Source organism: Phragmites australis, chromosome 1, assembly GCF_958298935.1.
Source record: "Phragmites australis chromosome 1, lpPhrAust1.1, whole genome shotgun sequence".
Lineage (NCBI taxonomy): Eukaryota > Viridiplantae > Streptophyta > Magnoliopsida > Poales > Poaceae > Phragmites > Phragmites australis.
Genome location: NC_084921.1, coordinates 429,160 through 453,335, shown reverse-complemented (window position 1 = coordinate 453,335; position 24,176 = coordinate 429,160). Strand labels below are relative to the sequence as shown.

The following is a 24,176-nucleotide window of genomic DNA, read 5'->3' as shown; positions in this document are numbered from 1 at the left end:
TCGATAACAAATCAACTGGTAGCTAAAATTTATGAGCGTTGCCAATTTTTAGTAAGTTTTTTAAAGTATAAATCGGACACACATATTTATACACACATGCGTACGTATTATTTCTCTCGAGATTAAATCACTAAAATATATAAGCATCCATATTAAATTAAGACTCGAAGTTCCATAAATGCACAGGAGGGGTATTTCGGATTGGGTCCATTACCAAGTAAGGACGCCACGCGCCGACAGGCTGTGCGGCGATGTTGACCCTCCCCCATCCGACGGCCCACGCTCCACCCGCCTCCCCATGCGACGGCGCAGAACGCGCCGCGGTAGAAGGCGACGCCGGGTGGAGGAAACGGAAGAGAGCAGTAGCGGTCGGGCACACTTGCACCAGCTCACACGCACTGACGCACACGCGGATGCGTGCTGTGTGAAGACGAGGTGGTGGGGGAGGCGGAAGAGAGCATTGGCGTCGGGCGCGGCCGGCGATGGCCGCGAACGCGGGGATGGTGGCTGGCTCCCGCGACGGGGTCGTCACGATCCGCCACGACGGCGACGGCGCCGCGGTGCGTTTGCCTCGCTCGCTCGCTCGCACTTTCTTCTGCTTCGACCCGTCTCGTTTCGATTTGCGCCGGGGGGGGGGGGGGGCGTGGATCTGGCGGGTGGCCGTACGCCGCCGCTCGGATTGGATCTGCTGCACGTCGGATTCGTGCGGATTGGCTGGCCGTGCGGTCGTTGTGGGGATGCCTAAATTTTGTTGCGTTCGCGTGGCCGATTTCGTTCCGGGGTGCTTGTCGGGTGGCGAGTCAGTTGATAGCAGTGTGCGGCAGCGTCAGCGAAAAATGCAGAACAAAGTGAGCTGAAATGGACTGCCAGATGGTGGTCAAAGTCCTGCAATTCAGCGCGTTGCAGCCTCGCCTTTTTGGGGGTTTATCTGAACTTTGTAGCTCAGTTCGAATACTAAAATAAGCTGTTCAGCTATGTGTCCGGCCTTTATGTCTTCTCTTGTGTATCCTACTTCTCACAAGTCACAACACGGTCGATTTAATACACTTCACTATGCGTGGGAGATTAGTTGCAGCTTGCTGGCTTTTAGGAGTTTTTATAGTTTTGTTTGGGTTTGTAGTTTTTTATTTATTTATTCCCCATCTGCGTTTGTGATGCAGGCTAAGCAATTGAAAAACGAGAATGAACAAATATGTCAAATCTGCGGTGACACTCTCGGGCTCGCAGCTACGGGCGATGTCTTTGTTGCTTGCAATGAGTGTGCCTTCCCAGTTTGTCGGCCATGTTATGAATATGAGCGCAAGGAGGGGAATCAGTGCTGCCCACAATGCAAGACTAGATACAAGAGGCACAAAGGTCTGTTCTTTGTGGGACATAATGAACTTACTAATTTTCGTCACATACTCACATATATCAAAATCACAACTTCTTTATGAATTTTACTAATTCACATTGCAAATTCAACTGTTTTAATTGTCTAAATGATAATGAATGACGTATGTCATCACCCTGAATTTTTGAAATCATGGACTTTAAATTCAGGGAGCCCTCGAGTTCCAGGAGATGATGAGGAGGAGGGTGTTGATGATTTGGATAATGAATTCAACTATGCGCAAGGCAATGGCAAAGGTCCACAGTGGCAGCTGCGAGGGCAAGGAGAAGATGTTGATCTCTCTTCATCTTCTCGACATGAACCACATCATAGGATTCCGCGTCTGACAAGTGGGCAGCAGGTATAACAATATATGGTCACTATACAATGCCAGTCAGGTGCTTGCAGGGGCTATTGGTCCTGTAATCTTAGCAACAAGTTCCCACTATTGAAGATTGTTCTTGGTTGTGCCAGCATGCTTTAGCCTTGTAGCATGAAACTTGTATGGAGCCATTGAGTCACTGCCTCACTGGTAGTTCAGTGTTTTAAAAACGAGTCTACTACGCTGTACATAAGGCCATATACAAGGAATGGGTGCCCCTACCTGTTACTGGATAAAAATGGTTGGGCCGAATGAATACTGGCTACTGATGTTTGAAACCTACATTTTATTTCGGAAACTATACTCTCCAACCTGTAGTATGTTTTTCACAACATAATTTCCCATGGATTAGCTGTTCATGGTTCTGAACTTAAATGCTGCGATAAGAATGTTTTGCTTTGTTGTGCACTGAAATGTTGACACATATCTTCAGATTTCTGGAGATATCCCTGATGCTTCTCCTGATCGCCATTCTATCCGCAGCCCAACACCAAGCTATGTTGATCCAAGCATTCCAGGTATGCTATCATGCTATATACAGTTGTCTTGATATCAGTTCCTCTTCAGATTCACTGGAATGCATTCATTTGTTGTCATGATATCAGTACCTGTGAGGATTGTGGACCCCTCGAAGGACTTGAATTCTTATGGGGTTGGAAGTGTTGACTGGAAAGAAAGAGTCGAGAGCTGGAGAGTTAAACAGGAGAAAAATATGATACAGGTGACTAATAAATATCCAGCAGAAGGGAAAGGGGATATCGAAGGAACTGGCTCAAATGGTGAAGATCTGCAAATGTATGGTCCTTACGACCTCCCTTTCATCTGCTCTGCCTTTTCTTGTTATGGATTAGCATGCTACCTTCTGTACAGAAAATATTCACATTGAACCTGGGAACTCAGTAGTGTTGCGTGCTGACTACAGCAAGCCAAGGAGCATTTGGTCATATTATCAGAAACCTGTTCTTTTCATTCAGCTCCACAAAAGGAATCCTCCATTAGTTTTAATTTGCGGGGGAGTTTTTCTACAGGCTTAATTTTGTGTTTATTAATAACTACTTAGTCCTTTTTAGCTTATCTGTCTGAGCTGACTAGAATGTATGATGCTCTTGCCACTATTGTTTTGCAACAATGGAACTGCAAATTGGTGCTTACTGTTGTCCCCATTTCAGCTAATGTTGCTGTTGAGTTACTTACATTTTTCTCTGGTCTGCAGGGCTGATGATGCACGGCTGCCTCTAAGCCGCATAATGCCTATATCTGCTAATCAGATCAACATATATCGAGTAGTGATCGTTCTCCGGCTTATCATCCTCTGCCTCTTCTTCCAGTATCGTATAACTCATCCAGTGCGTGATGCTTATGGATTGTGGCTTGTCTCTGTTATTTGTGAAGTTTGGTTTGCCTTGTCTTGGCTTCTAGATCAGTTCCCAAAGTGGCATCCTATCAACCGTGAAACTTACCTTGATAGGCTTGCATTGAGGCAAGTTGCACTTCTTGATGCTTTTCTACAGGATGTTGGCAATGCATCAATCTTTATGTTTAGGAGTCCTTATGTTTACATATTGAGATTTCTGATTTAACTTTGCACTTTTGCAGATATGATAGGGAGGGTGAGCCATCTCAGTTGGCTCCAATTGATGTCTTTGTCAGTACGGTGGATCCACTTAAGGAACCTCCTCTAATTACTGCCAATACTGTCTTGTCCATTCTTGCTGTGGATTACCCTGTTGACAAAGTATCATGCTATGTTTCCGATGATGGTTCAGCTATGTTGAGTTTCGAATCACTGTCAGAAACTGCTGAGTTCGCTAGGAAATGGGTTCCCTTTTGCAAGAAACACAACATTGAACCCAGGGCTCCAGAGTTTTACTTTGCTCAAAAGATAGATTACCTGAAGGACAAAATCCAACCATCTTTTGTGAAAGAAAGGCGGGCTATGAAGGTAAGATAAGGTGCCAAGTAGTTAGATTACTGATTCTACAGAACTTTTGTCGGGTGATTTTGATCCCTGGAGGTGTTTTGTGACAGAGGGAGTACGAAGAATTCAAAGTACGGATCAATGCCCTTGTAGCAAAAGCACAAAAAATACCTGAAGAAGGCTGGACCATGGCTGATGGCACTCCTTGGCCTGGGAATAACCCAAGAGATCATCCGGGAATGATCCAGGTATATTTTTTTAACTTCTGAAATGGACATTACTGTTCAGTTCATTATAGATCTTGTCCTTATGTTTTCAACTCCTTTTGTTTTGAGCTCAGGTATTCTTGGGGCACAGTGGTGGGCTTGACACTGATGGAAATGAGTTGCCACGTCTCGTTTATGTTTCTCGTGAAAAGAGGCCAGGTTTCCAGCATCACAAGAAGGCTGGTGCCATGAATGCTTTGGTATATGTTCACAATAGTTATTCAGCTTTACAACTGTCAGATTTGTTTGCCCATCTCTTTATGATCTAACTCTTTTTATTAATGAACAGATTCGCGTATCTGCTGTCCTGACAAATGGTGCTTATCTTCTTAATGTGGATTGTGACCACTACTTCAATAGCAGCAAAGCTCTTAGAGAAGCTATGTGCTTCATGATGGATCCAGCGCTAGGAAGGAAAACTTGCTATGTCCAGTTTCCACAAAGATTTGATGGTATAGACATGCATGATCGATATGCAAACCGGAACATTGTCTTCTTTGATGTAAGTACAGTAGTGCCTTTGTTTACTATATTTGCAAATATTTCATGTTCCTTACATGGTTTTTCCTGTACAGATTAACATGAAGGGTTTAGATGGCATTCAAGGCCCTGTGTATGTGGGAACAGGTTGCTGTTTCAATAGGCAGGCCTTGTATGGCTATGATCCTGTGTTGACTGAAGCTGATTTGGAGCCGAACATTATCATTAAAAGTTGCTGTGGTGGCAGAAAGAAGAAGGACAAGAGCTATATTGATACCAAAAACTGTGCTACGAAGAGAACAGAATCTTCAGCTCCTATCTTCAACATGGAAGACATAGAAGAGGGTTTTGAAGGTCTGCCCTAGTTGCTATATATTTAGTCTTGCTTTATATTCCTGGAAGCTCAAAATAGCAACTCCGGATGTTGAATGCAACTGCAATTCTGGTACTAAAGTTCTTGTCATGCTAAAATATGCTAGCTTGTACTAATTTGGATTGTTGAATCCCACTAGGTTATGAGGATGAAAGGTCACTGCTTATGTCCCAGAAGAGCTTGGAGAAACGCTTTGGCCAGTCCCCAATTTTTATTGCATCCACCTTCATGACTCAAGGTGGCATTCCACCTTCAACAAACCCAGCTTCCCTGCTAAAAGAAGCCATCCATGTCATTAGCTGTGGATACGAGGACAAGTCAGAATGGGGGAAAGAGGTCAGTGAGGAAGGCAGAGTTCGTTTGTTGCCCTTTAATAGTTCTCTTCTTTGGTTATACAATTTTTATTATATACACTTGAGTTTACTTGTTAATAAATTTGCTATGACCATAAATGAGTTTCTTCTTTCATCTTGTATGCTTTCAGATTGGATGGATATATGGCTCTGTTACTGAGGATATTCTAACTGGGTTCAAAATGCATGCAAGAGGTTGGATGTCCATCTACTGCATGCCACTTCGGCCTTGCTTCAAGGGTTCTGCTCCAATTAACCTTTCCGATCGTCTCAACCAAGTGCTACGTTGGGCTCTTGGTTCAGTTGAAATTCTTCTTAGCAGACACTGTCCTATCTGGTATGGTTACAATGGAAGGCTAAAGCTTCTGGAGAGACTGGCCTACATAAACACCATTGTTTATCCAATTACATCCATTCCACTAATAGCCTACTGTGTGCTTCCTGCTATCTGTCTGCTCACCAACAAATTCATTATTCCCGAGGTAAGTCACCCAAAATCCTTTAAGCCCCGTTATACTGTATTCCAAAACTTTGCAGCTGCCTACTCTTCTGCACTTGAATCTTGTGGTTCCTGTCATACAGTGGCTTGTCCCGATGGTTTCATGACATTGAACTAACTAGCACAACATATATGCACGTCAAGCAAACTAGTGTTTTGTTCCTCCTTGGGTATGTTTGCTTGTGTGCTTCTTTCTGACCTTTCAAAATTAGCAAGTCCTCTTATTGAAGTATGCATACTGTTGTTTCCCTATCATGCTTTTTAAGGCGTCGCCTAGGCGCCCGGGCAGGCTGCAGCCCTGGGCATCGGCCTCGCCTTGCTCTCCGGGTGTATGGTGTTTGCCTTGTCATCTGTGGCGTCACCTAGGCGCAGTATGGCATCCCTATGGCGCCCAAATGCTTGAGGTGGACGCCATTCAGCACGACAGCGCGTGCGAGGGGAAATTAGTCCCGCTCGGGAAAGGTAGGACGCGCCGCGCGGGGAAAACAGGAGTGGGGGAAAAGAGAGGGAAATAGAGGGAGAGGGAATAGACTTACTCAATTAGAGACAGAGGGAGAGAGGGCGTCAGGCACGCACCTTTAGGAACTTGGCAGCGGCGGCGGTGTCTCTTCTCGGTGGGTCTGCTCTGGTCCTTCTCGGCGGGTCTGCTCCAGTCCTTCTCGGCGGCTCTGCTCCGATCCTTCTCGGTGAGTCTACTCTTGGTCGGTGTCTTTGCTCGGCTGCTCTGCTCGGCATGGCTATGCTCGGTGGCTATGCTCGGCGTGGCTCTGCTCGGTAGGTCTGCTCAGCGGCTGCTCCACCCAATGGCTCTTGTCGCCATGTCGATAAGTTCTTAAGGCAGTCTGCATAAGTCTTCCATGTTTTCCCCTTATTCATGCATATATCTTTGTGGCGTTTCTTAGATCTCTACTCCTTTAGTAGCAATAGAACCCATATGCACTGTTGCTGTGTTATATGATCTATTTCAGATGAGTAGTTTTCATCAGTGACAGTCTTCCATGAGTATGCTTGATTACTATACTTCAGTAGAAAGTAGTTGAAAACCAAAAGATGCTTGTTAGTTTTCTTGTTTGTTGCAATGTATTGCTCTGTTAGCTCTGTTTTTATTTGCTGCAATGTATGGCATTGCTGCCTTGTTATTTTTTTTGTTTGCTGCAATCTATGTTTAGTCTGTTTTGCAATTGAGCTCTGTTTAGGTCTTCTAGTTCTATGTTTAGCTCCTGTTTCTGCCCTGTTTTGCACTTGAGAATTGAACATAGATCTCTGTTTAATTGATTTTTGAACATAGGTTTCAAAAAAGACATGAACATATGCGAAACTGCTACTAAAATCTAGAGTAGTTATAGGTTAGGATGTGAGTATGGCGTCGCCTCGCCACGTGCCATACTCGCCTAGGCGGTTGGAAGGGGGTGGGTCGTCGCGCCTTGCCTTACCGCCTTAAAAACCATGTTCCCTATCTACTTTTATTTGCAGTTTTCTTTCTTGGTTGGAGACTTGTTGGGAAGAGTACAGGCTCCATCATGTTTTCTTGGGCTAAGGCTTTTTTTTTTTTTTTTGCATTGTGTGCTTAAATATCTTGCATATCTTTTTGTGATAGTGCTTGAGACTACCATTCAAATAATCAATATATGCTGGTGCATGGTAGTATAGCAAGACAGGATTTTCTATTGCAATTTTCCGGTCTAGACCTCTAGGGAGTGTTCACAATAGTGGTGAAATCACTGAAGCTGTGAAACTGCCATAGGTTATGTTCTCAGACAAGCCATTCCTTATAAATTACATCCATCTCTCATGTACTTTGCAGATTAGCAATTATGCTGGAATGTTGTTCATTCTGCTTTTTGCTTCCATCTTTCTCACTGGTATATTGGAGCTTCAATGGAGTGGTGTTGGTATTGAGGACTGGTGGAGAAATGAGCAGTTTTGGGTCATTGGTGGCACCTCTGCACATCTGTTTGCTGTGTTCCAAGGTCTACTAAAAGTGTTGGCAGGGATTGACACAAACTTCACGGTTACATCAAAGGCAACTGATGATGAGGGTGATTTTTCTGAGTTATACGTGTTCAAGTGGACAAGTCTTATAATTCCCCCAACCACCGTGCTTGTGATTAACCTGGTGGGTATAGTGGCAGGAGTATCTTACGCTATTAACAGTGGCTACCAGTCCTGGGGTCCGCTTTTCGGGAAGCTTTTCTTCTCAGTCTGGGTGATCCTCCATCTTTACCCTTTCCTAAAGGGTCTCATGGGGAGGCAGAACCGCACACCAACCATTGTCATCGTTTGGTCCATCCTCCTCGCTTCCATCTTCTCATTGCTGTGGGTGAAGATCGATCCTTTCATATCACCTACTCAGAAAGCTGTTTCCCTTGGGCAATGCGGTGTAAACTGCTGATCAGAACTGCTTGCTGAATTGTAACCTGGCATGGTCCCGATCAAAGTCGACCCTACCCCCTCATGTAAATACCAGAGGAGGTTAGGTGAGATTGTCGGTAGATGAAGATGTTTTATCTGAGCTATGCCTCTGGTCGTTAGCTTCTTCCGTGCCTCAGCTGCCCATGGGAGGTGGCTGCATAAAAGTGTGCTGCTTGTTTTATTGCTAGGTAGCAGCAGCTTCTGACTGACGATAACTTGGTTACTATGTGCTCACTGTAGACTCCCGTGAGGTTATTTATATAAGAACTTTAGCTACTAAACTGTTCGGTTGAGAACACTGTAACTGCTTGGGCATTCCCTATCTGTATAGTGGTCTCTTGCATGGCTCCAGCGTATCTGTTCCCTGTTGGGTCTGATGATCCGAGTACTGCTCCGGCGAAGGGTGAGCTCAGGTGAAGAGGAAAAACGCACGGCAGCAGGTGCTGGACCTTCTCCTGAACTGCTGGACTCGCTGTCGACGAAAGGAGCAGTTCGGCTTCAGCAATCAGGCAGTGCGCCAGTGGCATACACGACACGACGGCTGTGTTGGCCGGCCGCTCACATGCACCTGCGGATCCCCGGCCGCCCACTCGCCGGATCGATCTCGCACGGAGGAGCTGCTGCGCCCGCCCGGGAGCCATCTCAGTATCGCACGGATCACTTGTCCTTTCCTCTTGGACGCATCAATGCAGCACGTCCGTCCAATAAACTCAGCATATTTCTCATTCCATGTGTATTGTCCTCTACCAGTTTACCTGCAGCGCGTGCTACGTCAAAAATCATAGGTAGCAGACATGCATGCCTGCAAGCATTGGCGAAGCTAGGGCCAAAATGATGGTGGTGCACCACTCCATTGTACATCAAGCAATAAATATATATAATTTCAAAGTAATATATGGTAATTATGAGTATGTTAGTAGCAAGTTTTTGCTCTACCGTGGTGCATGTGTTGTGCAGTGCTTATACACATTCAAGAAGAGGACAGTATGTGTGTGTGTGTAGTGGGGGGGGGGGGGGGATGGTCTTCTTTTGCCATTCCATGTACGTATGTGCTTATCATATAAACTTACACCATGTTGGATGGAATACCCCTCTGATCTTCTGAGAAAGTCATTCTTCCCGCTAGTGACACCTCCCCCATGAGCCATGACAGTTCTATGTTATTACCTGGCTACCTGAGTATAGGGGAGTATCGTGTAGTGTATAGAACAAGAAGAAACATATATGATATATCCAATCATCCATGTGGAACAAAGTTTTCCTTAAATAGCATATGGGTGTGGTGGGTTATCTCACCACTCATTCTGCACTGCACATCTATAGCGCACATGTGTTTTGTCTCATGTGCAGTGCACAAATCTCAATGCAAATATGGATGGCGTGGATAAGCCACCGCGTACATAAGCCATTTTGGTAGTGCATTTTCCAATCCATGTGCAATGTTTGCGTCCATGTACATGTTCAATAAAGATTAGAGCAATCCAGGAAGTGGCACAGCTGGTGTTGCATATGGATGGATCATGGATATATCATATATAAATGGATTACAACATGGATATATATGTAAAGTGATTATATATGGTGCAGCTAGTTGCACCATTGGTAGACTGATCAATGGATCGATCTTCTCAATGTGCAAGCGATGACCATAACAGATGACCACTAGCTGCAGCTGCAACGGTTCGTCGGATCACTCAACATCGAACAAAATCAACTTGAATGGTGGACGAGAAAACCGCTACATACATTATTTTTCACTGATGAAGGAAGCAAGCTGGCAACAAAATTCTTCATTGGATCTTCAAAATGCTGGTGTTCCGATCGATCTTCATCGCCTTGGGGAATCAGACCTGCATCGCGCAAGCTGGGATGCTCGCCTCGACCTCGCCAATACAGCTGCTGCCGCCGCTGGCCATCGCCGGCGACTGCACCGGCACGGCCGCCGGAGCAGGAGGCGGCGGCGGCAGCGGTTTCACGGCCCTCTTGCAGGCTGGCGCCGGCGGCTGCAGGCCGAGGATGGCGTGGCCCTCCGGCACGAGGGGGACGATGGGAAGGTTGTCGCAGGTGCAGACCTCGATCATGAAGCCGTCGGGGTCGTGGAAGAAGAGCTGGTCGACGTAGATGCCGCCCTCCTCCACGCGCCGCTGCACGTACCGGACCCCAAGCTCCTTGAGCCGCCGCTGCACCGCCTCCATGCTCTCGCACTGCATGCAAGTTAGTTATCGTAAGAAAATTCGTTCATGCATGCAAAGAAGCCACTCGTGCATGCGCGCTTCACGTTTACGTGCATCGTACTGTTATTTTCATTGTTTTCCGACAACCAGTGTAAAAATTCTTAAAGCACATGACAGTTAGGCATGCATGCATGCAAGTTTGTTTTGTCCTTTGCCAGATGTGCATGTGAGTCACAATTGTCCAGCCAGCTCGCGTATCCACGCTGTCCCATTCCATCACGGGGACCTGGGAACAGGAGCTGACCTAGGCCCATGGCAGGCTGGCTTCAGCCAGGGCCATGGGCTCAAATTATTTTTGTATTTATTGTAGAAACAATAGTTTTTTTTAAGATATAGTCTAAATTTGAATGTGCCAGCTAGGGGCTTAGCCCAAGGTTAGTTCCGCCCTTGCCTCGGAACGCAAACTTTCTAGAGAAATGTGTGTGGGTGCGCAGACAAACATAACGCTTGAACCAAAATCGGAAATATAACTTGTCTGATATCTATCTATCTGTTAATTCTCTTACATATCTTATGATTTTTTTTTCACTTATCCTCCTATACGAATCTCAACGCAAAATGAATCTTGATAAGGCATGCATCCATATGGACTAGTGGAAATTTCCCTTCGGAACCCAAATCTAGGTAGGGAGCCACAGCCAGGTTCAGGAGTAGTACTGCCTTGCATCTATACCTAAAAAGATCGATGTGGCTTGCATCTAGTACTGTGAAACCTTGGGGAACTCATCATAGTGCACATATGCATGTTTGGATCAAGGTAGTACATGCAGGCACGATTGCTGTCACTTTGTTCAACTTTCTAAATGGTGGCCTACAGGAATGTCTTTTATTTGCTTGAGTTGGGACCAGCCATGCATGGAGAGTTAGACACATGCAAGCGCATGTCTCAGAAGTATCCTTCTTGGAAATGGCTGGTTAACTACGTGCTGGTTAAAGAATACACATGCTGATCTGAATATCTGATGCACTGGTATTTTTTCTGTCGAAGTATTTGACCAAACCAATTGAACTATAAGGCTACACAGTACTATCTCACTGGGAAAGGTGCACAAGACCATACATCTGAAGTTAAAAAGAAAATATTCAAGAAGATCAAAGCCCATTTAAAATCCAATCACCACCTATGCATGGTAAGTGTCTCAAGGTAAATATTAATGTCTAATTGGCCTACACATATGCATATCCAGACATGTTGCATCCCCATCGAAACAGCTGAGAGTGAAGGTTCCTTTGTCAACTTGCACAAGCTATAGGTCAAGCGCACAATCAAGTGCCCCGTTCCTATATAATCACCTGTCCCTGCCCTACACGCCACACTAGTATTGTTAATTTGTTCGATCAGCTGTTCCTGCAAGTTGAGTCTACAATGGCGACTGTTTACTAAAATTTGGAATTAAGTAATTCATATGCACGTGTTCAGATGCGATGATCCTTCCAACTATATACCCCGGAGAGCTTATGAAATTGCTCAACAATTCTAACAGTCTTATTTATATCTTAATCACCAATTCTAACAGTCTGATTAGATAACAATTCTAATCAGTTGCCATTTGTTATCTTAAGAATGTAGATCAGATCGAGCCCAGTGTAGCATGCACTTGTAAGGTACTAAGGTCCAATCAGGGGAATTGACAGAGAAATAATCTAGTAGAGGCAGGAACAGTTGTACTTTGGAAAACTGTATCACTTAACCAGGCGACTGTGAAAAATAATCCTGCTGGGTGTAGTCACCATGTGATGCACATACACTTGGCATGGACTTCGCAGCAAAATGTTTTAGAAAATGGGATGGCATGCATTGAATTGATTGAACTTGAGAAGTTGATATCAGTTTGCCGCAAATAAAAGGTTCTATTCAGCTGTGTCCACGGATCCGGTTGAATATGTGGCATGTGCAAGCCTGCAAGTTGCTTCTTCTCAAGATGCCCAATCCACATTCGTTTCAGGAACGATCATATTCTATAGCAGATGAGGACCAGTAGTGCAGGTCGATCTGCAGAAAAACAGGGGCCCTGACGAGCAGACTAGCTAGCTGTTATCTAATTCCTAATGTCAACTCTGACACCGTACCGAGGCGTTTAATTTTTTTCTTCGCCTCCAGTTGCCTGTTCGTACTTGTAGTGTACTACTGTATTACTGTACTGGATCAATTCGATGGATCGCGATATATATACACACACACGCTGGTCAAACATGCATGCATATATACACGATGCTGCAACAGCGATCTGGATTTTGCATTGCATGCTATATACACGTACGTGGTGGCAATGGCCGGCGCGCATATATGCATGCATACCTGGAAGGAGATGTGGTTGTCCTTGGGGTTGATCTCCGTCTTCGTAGGGGGCATGCTCTCCAGGTCCTCCGCCTGCAGCAGATGGATGCCGATGCCGTAGTTGAACAGCCTGTAATTTCGTTTCAGTTTTGTTCTTCAGCATTGCCATCAGAATTCAGAGCACTCACAATGCCAACAGCAATGCAAGGCCTGCATGCAGCAGGCCGGTGACGAAGATGAACGGGGTATATATGGTTCATATGCATGCAGTACTCACTCCAATCTAAAATAAGTATTATTTTGAGTTACAGTTGGTTAAGTGTTTCAAACTTTGATTATAAATTAATTTTATATATTCAGCTTGAATACTTAAAAATAATATATGTAGATTTGTTTTGAAAAGTATCTTCGTAATAATATATATTTGCTATTTGTTATTAATATATAATAGCAAGTAGTAGTCAAAATTGTATTTTAAAGACTATATCGATATTTAAAATAATATTTATTTCCGAATTAGAGGTAGTATATATAGAACATTAGTCGTTGGACGTACCATGCGCCGTCGAAATCGAAGGAGCCCGGGCGGCGGACGGGGATGAAGCCGAGGACGTCGCGGTAGAAGTTTAGGGAGCTCTGGAGCGACCGGCACATCACGGAGATGTGGTTCAGCGATGCCAGGGGCAGCCCGCCGCCGCTCTGCGCTGGCTCCGCTCCCGTCGTGGCAACCATCTTCGAATGAACCCACGGCGCAAATCACACGGAACGACCCCCGGCCGGAGCTCGGGCGCTCGCTAGCTGCTTCAATTCCTCACGGCCGGCCGGCCGGCGCGCGCTGCTAGCCGTGTGCAGTGCACCACTCGCCGCACGGTGCGCGCGCGCGTGCCAAGCTACGTACGTACCTAGCTCGATGGAGATCGATGGCCGGCGTTAGAGGAGAGGAGTACGTGGAAGGGAAGGGACGACGTGTGGCGGCTAGCGAAATGGCACGAACGTGGAGGAGATAGCGTTGGCTTCTGCTGCTCCGGGGGTGCCGCCACGGCGCAGGCGGTTTATATAGAGCGTTAATTGGCCCTGGGCACCGACGACAGTTACAGCTCGATCGAGCTTCGATGCGGTGTGATGCACACCTGTGCAGTGCAGGGCGCCTTTACTCGATCACATCCACTACGCGCATAGATCGATCGCTCCAACATGTCACGTCTGCGCATGCGGGGATCCGGTCGGACGTGCCACGCCTGCATGCACAACCCATAAATACGTACGTACTGCTCTTTTCTACTCACTCTGATTATAAATACATGATATTTTAGACAAGACTTAGTCAGAGTTTTGAAATTTTGACTATCAATAACTTTTAAAATATTTAGATTCAAAATATGAAAGTATATGCATGAATTTGTCTTGAAAAATACTTCCATAATCTCACAAACTTATTAGACTTTGTAAATAGATTCTAGTAAAAAATAATAATCAAGTGTATGCATCGAAGATCTTATCACGTTCAAAACATCAAATATTTTTTACTGGAGGGAATATCATCTCTCTGCTTTCTGATGACCATGACAACGTCTATCTCGCTGGAATGCGAAATTTCCACTAGCACTTATGTACACATAGCTTATCAGGATTGTTCATTTACGTTAAGATTTGTGTTGAGACACTGTATGTGGAAAGATTTATGGGCAAGTGAGGAAAATCAATGGATGATAACTATCTGGTGAGATAGACAGATGATAAGATAAGCTATGCATTCATAAGTCCATGTAGACTTACATTTTCCACCTCGCACGCACCAAGGGCAGAGACAAGGGGGGAGGGGGCAGCCAGGCCCCCTATGTTTGATGCAGGGTCCTCTCATAGTTCATACCCCCTGGCAACTGATATGCATGATAAAAACTAAAAAATAAGAGTTTACTGGCATATAAAATCTATAGAATTTAAGAGTTTAATGTCATACAAACTTATTTTATATATTATCTATGTTTCAAGTATTATATGTTTTTAACCTATTTTAGGTATTATATATTATCAAGTATAATTTACTACCTATGATTAATGTGAATGCATATAATGAAATATTTTTTCTTAACAAATTTTATCAAGTTTAAAGTGTTTGTCCTTAATTATTATAATTCATATTCTATTCATCTACTCTTTATTGACCTGGGCTTTTAGTTATTTTTAGTTATAGGGATTTGTTAGCAGCCTCTATGGTAGGCCTATATCGAACTAATAAATACAATATCAGAAAGTTGAATGAATATATGTCATCATCCATTATATGAAAGATCATACATTTATTATTGTGGATCATGAACATAGATTCATCATAACACATGTATTTTATTCTCTAAAGAACATAAAATAGATTAATCAATATTAAGAGAAAAATATGTTTTTTTTATAAGGATCGATCAGGCGAGTAGGGTTTGTTAGGGCGAATCCTATCTCAGCCAATTGTTAGATGATGTGAGACAGTCGGCTCCTCCCTTTTAATGTCGCGCTGGGCCACAGGGGACCGAAACCATGAGTCGGTTTAGGCATCCCTGATCAGGGTGTGTAGTGGAGTCAGACTCCCTTAGGAATCGGGCGTTGGTTTGTCTGAGATCAACACCAATATTCTCTCCCTTGATCGTAAGACTAACATCATAAACCCACTCTCAATGAAACAGCACACTAAGGCAAAGTGTTACAACGACTAATAAAATACCACTAAAACCCAAATATCTATAGTACACTGCTCCATCTTAAAATAGAAATTTGCTATGCTTAATGGGAGTTGATTTTCTTAATGATCCTCTTAATCCAAAATCATATGTTTTTCAATAACCACATACCGGCAACATGATCGCAAAAGATATGAGCTTTCCAATAACTCCATACCGACAACATGATCATAAAAAGATATAGGGTGGTAAGCCTTTAGTGAGCGGATCCACAAGCATTGACTTAGTACTTATATGCTTGACACTTATTGTTTGATACTGGATTTTATATTTCACATCATGATACTTAGTGTCGATATGTTTGATAGCACCACTACTCGACTTGTTGTTACGTGTATAGAAAACTGTAAATTGGTTATCACATTATAATGTAAGTGGCTTTGAAATACTGTCGATCGCTCTTAATCCTGGGATAAAATTCTTTAGCCATATAGCCTATCCGGTAGCCTCATAAACTCAGCTTGCATTGTTGACGATGTTGTAAGTGTCTGGAGCTTTTTCATGAAATAGCTCCTCCAGCGAGGGTGAAGATATAACCTGATGTGGATTTTTTAGTATTCACACACCCCGCAAAGTCTGCATTCAAATAGCCAACAACTTCGAGGCTATCAAATTTTCTAAATATGAGCATGTAGTTCTTAGTATTTGCAAATAGCAAAGGACTTTATTAACGACTTTTCAGTGATCTGGTCCTAGATTTGACTAATATTTGCCAAGTATCCCGGTCACGAAGGCTAAGTTAGGGTGTATACATACTTGATCATACATAATGCTTCCGACATTTGAAGCATAAGGATCCGACTTAATTTGAACAGCTTCATACTGGTTCCTCGGACATTAAAATGTCATAAACTTATCTCCCTTAACAATAGGAGCAGGCATGGTAGAGCAATTATGCATACTGTATTTCTTCATTACTCTGTCAATGTATGTCTTTTAAGACGATTTTAATACTTATTTGGACCGATCTTGATGAATCACAATGCCAATAACGTAAGAAGCTTCACTGAGATCCTTCATATCAAAATTAGTGGAAAGAAATCTCTTAGCCTCAAACAACATATCCTTATCGATACTGGCTAATAAGACATCATCCATATAAAGAATTAAGATGGTGAATTTTACCCCTTTAAACTTTACATAAATGCAGTTATCAACTTCATTTTCTTTAAAGCCAAAATTTCTAATAACTTTATCAAACTTGAGATACCACTGTCTAGACGCTTGTTTTAGATCATAAATTTATTTCTTAAGGCAACATCCCAAATGTTTCTTGCCTTTCATGACAAAACGTTCTGGTTGAATCATGTAAATATTTTCTTTCAAGTCACTATTAAGGAATGTCGTCTTTATGTTCATCTGATGCAGCTTTAAATCATAATGTGCTACAAGCGCCATAATTATTCTAAAAAAAACTTTGATACATGAGAGAAAGTTTCATTATAGTCGATCACTTCTCTTTGCGAGAAGCCCTTAGCTACGAGCATCGCTTTAAACCTTTTGATGTTCCCTTAGAGTCATGTTTGGTTTTGTAGACCCATTTATAGTCTACTTTTTTTTACTCCGTTAGAGATTTTTACTAGATCTCATACATCATTATCGCCCATAGCCTTTAATTTCCTTCATGGCATTAAGCCACTCAGTTGAATATTCACTCATCATTGCCTCTTTATCTAAGTTGGGATCTTCTGTCTTCCCTATGTCATTAACATCCTCATTCATGTAGATAACGTAATCATTTGAGATGGTAAGTCTCTTGTCACGCTGTGATCTCCTAATTACTTCGTTAGGTACTATATGATCAGGACTGGATACTCCAGGGGACTGTTGAGGCTCATCGTTAGGTGCATCCTTAGGAATTTTAGATACCTTAACAGGGGTGCGCTGACGTTAGTTTCTACGAAAGGTGCAACCACCTAGGGCATAGTGATGTAGGGCTCTTGGATCAGCGGTGTAGGAACATAAACCCGCTTTTCCTCGAGATCAACTTCCCTAGGATCTAGATCACCATTCTCAAAAAATATAGCGTGTCTTGTTTCAACAAATTTAATGATCCTATCTGGACGATAAAAGTGATACCACTTTGATTTATCGGGAGACCCAATAAATTAACAACTAATTATCTTAGGATCTAATTTTTCAATATATGGATTAAAAACCTTAGCTTCAACTACACGACCCCACCCACGCAAATACTTCAAAGAGGCTTTCTCACAGTCCATAATTCATAAGGTGTTTTTAGAACTGATTTATTGGGAACCCGATTAAAAATATGCGTAACTGTATTAAGTATCTCCATCCACAGTCCAACTAGCAAACTAGAATAGCTGAACATACTTCGCACGATATCCATAAGCGTGCGGTTGTATCGTCCAGCTACCCCGTTCTGCTGAGGTTCACCAGGTATATAATATTGGATTACTATACCATTTTCCTAAAGGAATCTAGCAAAGGGAATGGGGATTTGCCCGTAAGGGGCATGTCTCCCATGATACTCTCCCCCATGATCTGATCTCACTACTTCAATCTTTAGGTTGTGCTGATTTTCTACTTTAGCATTAAGTATCTTGAATTAGTCGAGAGACTCAGATCGATCTTTAATGAGGTAAATATAGCAGTAACGAAAAAAGTCATCAGTAAAGGTAATGAATGAATCAAAACCATCCACCGACATCACACGTAAAAGACCGTAGATGTCCGTATAAATTAATTCTAATAATCTTGTGCTCCGAGTGCCCTTCTTCTTTATTTGCTTAACACATTTTCCTTTAATGCATTCTATGCAGTGATTAAAGTCGGAGAAGTCTATGGGTTGGATAGTTTCTTCCTTAATGAGGCACTCCATTCTACTTCTCGAAATGTCTCCTAAGAATGCCACAGTTTCGAAGAAGTCTCATTAACTAGGCTTCTATTTCTCTTATGGCTTACCTCACAGACATTCATTGACACAAAGGATTCATTAAAAGAAAGCTTATAAAGTTTATCTTGTCAGATGGCAAGACAAATGACATTTGAATTAAACTTAAGAATGCACTGAAATGAGATTCTTCCTTATGGAAGAAACATAAAGTACATTATTCAGTAAGAGTGAAGCAACTATCAAGAACTAATAGAAGTGATCCAACAGCTTCAACATCAGCTTCCTTCCCATTAGCTACTCTAAGACTTTGCTCCCCTTTTCCTAATATTCTTGCGGTAAGGAATCCCTATAAGGAATTGGTAACATATACAATAGCACTTGAGTAAATTCACCATAAAATAAGGGAGAAATCAGCATAAAGAGATTCATCAATGAAATTTATTAAATCATTACACTTCTTTGCGAGCTACTTTAGGAAACTAATGCAGTCTTTTTGGTAGTGGTGTTTCTTGTGACAGAAGTAGCATCTGTCATCCTTAGATTCTTGAGAGGCAAGAGCAGAAAGAGCTGTGCTTTGGGTGCCCTTTACGTTGTCTTGTCGTCCTTAGCGACAAAATACAACTTCTTCTTAGAGTTGAAATCCCATTAGAATTTTCTTTTGTTCCAGAGGCTGCTAATTTTATTAAAAAGATCTTTCTTTTCAGTCCTCAGCCTCTCTTCCTCTTGGACACACATCACAATTAATTCGCTAATGGTCTATTTCTCCTTCTAAGTATTGTAGTTAATCTTAAAAGGAGAAAACTCATGAGGGAAAGATTTCATGATGAAATGGACAAGGAAACCATCAGAGATTTCTATTTCCATGCTCTCTGATTTCTATTTCCATGCTCTTGAGTTTGGCAGTCATGTCTGTCATCATCATGATATGTTCTCTTATGCGTCGAACCTATAATTATAATTAGTGTTGAGGAGCTTATGAATTAATGTACTGATATAAACCTTAGATTTGCCTATGAATTTCTCCTCCACGGATGCCAAGTATGTCTTAGCTTTTTCTGAAGTTAGTATTGCTCCCATTATAGCTTATGATATCGAGTTCATCATTATCATAGGAGATATGCGGTTGGACCGCTCCCACTTCTTAGAAAGTGAATCATAAGTTTTCTTTAGTTCATCATAATTCTCTATGCTAATGGTGGGAGCGGTGGGAGTGTCAACCCTGAGGGCATAGTCAAATCCAAAACTCCAAGAATAACAATCACCTTAGCTTTTCAAGCAGAAAAGTTATTCCCTGTAAGTTGCTCTATGCCATCAATTATGGCGGCAACAGAGGAATCGTTAATAGTTGGAAAGAAAAGTTTGGTCATATTAGAAATTTATCATGAATAAATTTGCATAAAAATAACCCTACATTAGTCTGATTAAAATCATGCAAAAATTAAAATTAAAACTCTAATCCGCATCACCGTTTGGTAGAAAATGGAAAAGAATTTGAACTAACACAAAAAATGACGTATAATTACAGTCAACTTTGGTCAGAAAGTAATTATGAACCTACATAAATTGATCGTAAAATTCTCCAAAAATATCTTTCCGTTGGTTCCAATTCATTCAGAGAATTAATCATATAGGTCCATAATCCAGTGTATAAATAGTTAGACATTAAAAAGTCATTGGATAAACATTAGAAAATGTAAAAGCCCAAAACTTAAGAAAATGACCCAATCAGCCTATTGGACCGCCCAACCAAGAAATTAGTGCGCGCTTGTGTGCGGCCCACAATGCGAACGGTGGTCCAAAGCTAGCCCAGTTTGCCGACCCAAACATCGCGCGATCCAGGTCGTTCATTGCGATTGATGGTTCACCGTGCTCCTCGCCGGAACAAGACCGCGCTGGCCACAAAAACCTAACCCTAAGCTTCACTCCTCTCCGTCTCCTACGAGAAATCCACACGACCAGGAGAGGAAAGGCCACCGCGGGTCCGATAGCACCGACGCCGAGAGAGAGAGAGAGAGAGAGAGAGAGAGAGAGAGAGAGAGAGAGAGAGGAACGAGAAGAGGGCAATGCTACGAGCCTACCCATCGGAGCATGCGTGTGACCGAGGTTGTGCACACTTCCATCGGTTGCCCATGTTGATGGTGTGCACGATGAGACAAAGTGCCCGGTGCCGGAGCTTCGACGCTCACACACAAGACAAAGACACGAGCTTCTGAGGAAGATCCGCACGCAAGGGGATGGTTGAGCCGGACGATTTGTGCGTGACTGGGAGATAGGAGGGGGGATCCTGCAAGAGAAGAAGAGCATGAAGCTCCGATGGGTGTGACAACGTTGAAGTGCGCTCCAAAAACCGTGAGTCCCCCATTCTATCTTGATTTAGGTTTCCGCTAGGGGGTTTTTGCGGTTTAGGCTTTCGGGATTACGGTAAAGGGCTTAGATTTGGGAACTAGAGAATTTTTCTTAAGCTTTTCATTAGGGTTCTTTCGGATTCCCCCGAATTCTCCTCCTTTTAAGTGCTACCTGAGGCTTATATATGCCCTAAGGCCCTTAAACCGATATGAATAAGACACAAGAACACACATCTATGCATAAATTACATCTAATCTGAGCCTTAAAACTCCTGACTCATGAACATGTGATCTAATCCGACACTAATTGGGGCTAAGTAAGATTAAAAATTGGTCAAATTGAGACATAATCACCTCAAAAACATGATCATGAGCATTAATTCGAGCCTAATGTGAACTTAAAACACATAATTGATAGCTAATTGATGTGAACCAAAACTAATTAGGCCTGTTTGATCATAAAATGACCTCAGTCGAACACAATCTAATATAATTAAGATCTAATTAGGCTTGATTAGAGACAATTTAGGCTGTTGATACCAAATGTTAGTCTTAGGTGTTCATCAATTCACAAACTCTAACATCAAGCACCCATTAATATGGAAGCATGAGGTGTAACTATGTTCGGTGAGATCATCTTGGTGACCGCATGAGGAGATGCAGTTGGTGTAGACGTAGATGAGTTGGTGTAGATCATCAGTGACATCGGCGGCTGTGTGATGTAGATGTACGTGTTGGTGAAGTCACGGTGGAGCCCCAGAGGTCGTCATTCTTCGTCCTGCGAGGGAGGCGTCGGCCTTCCCGTGGCCTCCAACACTAGATCAATCAAGTGAGTAGGGTTTGTTAGGTGAATCCTATCTTAACCAATCGTTAGATGACATGAGACGATCGGCTCCTCATGTTGCACTGGGCCACAAGAGACCGAAACCACGAGTCAATTTAGACATCCCAATCAAGACGTGTAGTGGAGTCGGACTCCCTTAAAAATCAGGCTGGTTAGACCATCCCAACCATTTTTTCTTCATTTCTCCTTTCCTAATTCCCTTCCTCATTCTTATTTTCTTTATTTTCTCTCATCTTCAACAGCTTAACTTTGAAGGGATTTGTAAAGAGAAAAAAGAAATAAATCAGTTCTAGAGGGAAGGACCCTAGAAATTCTTTGGTGAAAAAAACCGTGAAGAAAAACTGTTGAGTCGCTGAAAAAAATAAAATTGTTGGAACGCTGAAAAAAATAAAAATCTATTCGCGAAAGGAATTTTGGGTCCCGAAAAGAATCTGTTAGGCATGATATTAATTAGCCTAAGATGAACACCAACAATGGGATGTCAGTCGGGCAGATTTGCGCGCGCAAACAACATCGAGCCGGCCGCCGGCATGCATTATTTCCAGGTCGTTGCAGCTAGCGTACGTACGTAAGCAAGCGCTTTGGGGTCAGAGATGCACGCATGCATGTGTTCGTGTGAGATTTCTAACTCACAGCTGCCAGGTTAATTCCCTGCGTGCGTGCGTGCAAGATGAGTGGTTTGCAGCTTACTGTGTGCCAACCTAACCTACATTTATTGGCGGATACAGATCTGGTGGTAGTGAACTCTCTCTTCTTCATCTTTCATATCATTCTTTTTTTTTTCTTTCTTTTCTTCTCATTCCTCCTTTAATCTTCAATTGACTTCTAGCCTGTAGATTCGCCCCCTGACTACCCCAGTTAAAATGTGCGCCTAATTGCAAGTTGAAGTGGTTTAACGCACTTGACAGATCATCTTGATCTTTCCTCAATGAAAATATAGTAAGTACTAACTTTTTTAGGGAAAAACAAAATGTACTAATCATGTGGTGGACTATATATTAACAGTAATGATTAGTGCAAGATGAGTCGATGTACTATACGAGAGTAAGATCTCGACTTTTTTTTTGTTGTCGGTCGTCGTGCTATACTGCTATACGAGAGTAAGGTCCCCAGCTAGGGATGGTAATAGGCTAATCCTCGCTGAGAAGTGATTTTCAATCTCCGTCTCTATTTAGTTATTGATAAAAGATTTCTTCTATTTTTATCTCCGAGAAATTTTGTAGGGTTCATATCCTTAATAAGGATGTAAAATTAAATTATATTTGATTATTTATACATATATATACATAGTATAAATAAGTAACTTGTTAAGTATATGAAGATAATTAATATAAGATTGATTAAATATCATAGATTAGATAAAAATGTAAGAGTAATTTATTATTTACTCTATATAATATAATATTTATATATTTATATAAAAAAAATATGTATGTATATATATATAATATTAGAAATATAGTGAAGAGCGAAGATAAAAAAAACATCTTCATGTCTTCATCCCACTACGAGTTTACAGAGAACGAAATCTCTCTATCTGTTTTCCTTAATAGAAGAATTGCTGGTGGAAAATTGGGGATCGGTCCCCATTAACCTCCCTAGTCCCAGATAGTTGCCCCAAGGCGGATTCCAAGGAGCTCGCTGGTCGCACGGTGGAGTTCAGTGGATAAGAGCACGTCCGTCCCAGATCCACGTCAGTCTCGTCATCGATATGAACATATATATCATATCCAATAGATCCTGGAGTTGTGGTCGTCCATGTCCACACATGCATATATGCATGTACATGTTTGAACTATATATGTGTCAGCAGATGCTGGTTCTCATTGATATAAGTGGTGGAATGCGTGGCAGATAAACAAACCAAGGCCAGGAGAGCTGCATGCACTAATACGTAAGGCCAATCATGATCATGTGTATATGCCATGTGGTGATAAGCCAGCGTGTGTGTGACACACGCGGTATAATTCAGACTGACATTAATTACCAACATCATCTCACTACTATAAAAAAAAGTTTTACTATCAGCTTTAGAATTTTTTACTATCGGTTTTAGAGTTGAGAGTAGTCAACAAACAGTAATAACCTATTTATTGTTAGTTTTAGAGCCGATAATAGACAACAAGCAAAATCCACTGAAATGACATTAAAAAATTAATTTTTTATCGGCCCTGTCACAAGTCGCATGATTTTTCGCGCGAAATACGTGCACGTGCGATTCGTGTCACTCGAACCAATGATCTCTCAACTCGCGTGATACATCATTATCATCCTACCACAGAATTACTAGTGATAGCAATAGCATATGCAATCTTTTTATCTCTTCTGTCTAAAATTACAAATAATTATTTGAATATCTAAATGACTTCAAATGAAAAAAAAAATAACTATAAAATTGTAGATCTCATTGATGACTATAATTTTCATATAAAGTTTGTCTTAATCCGACTTCATATAGAAAGTTATAATTTTTTAAAATAAGCCTCCCGACCACGCCCTCATGACCACACCTCCTGACCATGTAGACCAGCCGCTCGACCAGCTCGCTCGATTTTGCTGTCATTGGGTATTTAAATGACTTCAAATTAAAAGTTTTCAACTATAAAGTTGTAGATCTCGTCAAGAGCTACAAATTTGATATGAATTTTGTCCCTATCCAACTTTGTACGAAAAAGTTATAATTTTTTTAAAGATAATTGTTATCTATTATCACTGCCGGCTCGTGGTTAGGGCTGGCAGTGATAGTCAAGGTTTCGCTATTGGTTCGTAACACGCACCGGCAGTATTACGAACCACAGTGATAGTATCACTATCGGTTTATGGCTAAAGCC

At 42.2% G+C, this 24,176-nt stretch overlaps 2 protein-coding genes across 2 annotated transcripts; one reads left to right on the top strand and one right to left on the bottom strand.

The window, feature by feature from the left end:
- The first annotated feature begins 318 nt into the window (after positions 1-318).
- On the top strand, positions 319-8,336 carry LOC133922576 (probable cellulose synthase A catalytic subunit 1 [UDP-forming]). Its single transcript, XM_062368341.1, has 14 exons — positions 319-560; positions 1,161-1,356; positions 1,543-1,733; positions 2,188-2,272; positions 2,360-2,549; positions 2,968-3,234; positions 3,351-3,696; positions 3,783-3,920; positions 4,013-4,138; positions 4,228-4,440; positions 4,514-4,772; positions 4,931-5,127; positions 5,276-5,626; positions 7,448-8,336. Exons 1-14 carry the CDS (start codon positions 483-485, stop codon positions 8,033-8,035), a joined length of 3,225 nt encoding a protein of 1,074 aa, XP_062224325.1. The 5' UTR covers positions 319-482; the 3' UTR covers positions 8,036-8,336.
- A 1,287-nt stretch (positions 8,337-9,623) lies between these two features.
- On the bottom strand, positions 9,624-13,307 carry LOC133886662 (glyoxylase I 4-like). Its single transcript, XM_062326437.1, has 4 exons — positions 13,124-13,307; positions 12,589-12,697; positions 11,805-11,807; positions 9,624-10,259 (listed from the first exon to the last, which is right to left on the bottom strand). Exons 1-4 carry the CDS (start codon positions 13,297-13,299, stop codon positions 9,900-9,902), a joined length of 648 nt encoding a protein of 215 aa, XP_062182421.1. The 5' UTR covers positions 13,300-13,307; the 3' UTR covers positions 9,624-9,899.
- Positions 13,308-24,176: the final 10,869 nt, after the last annotated feature.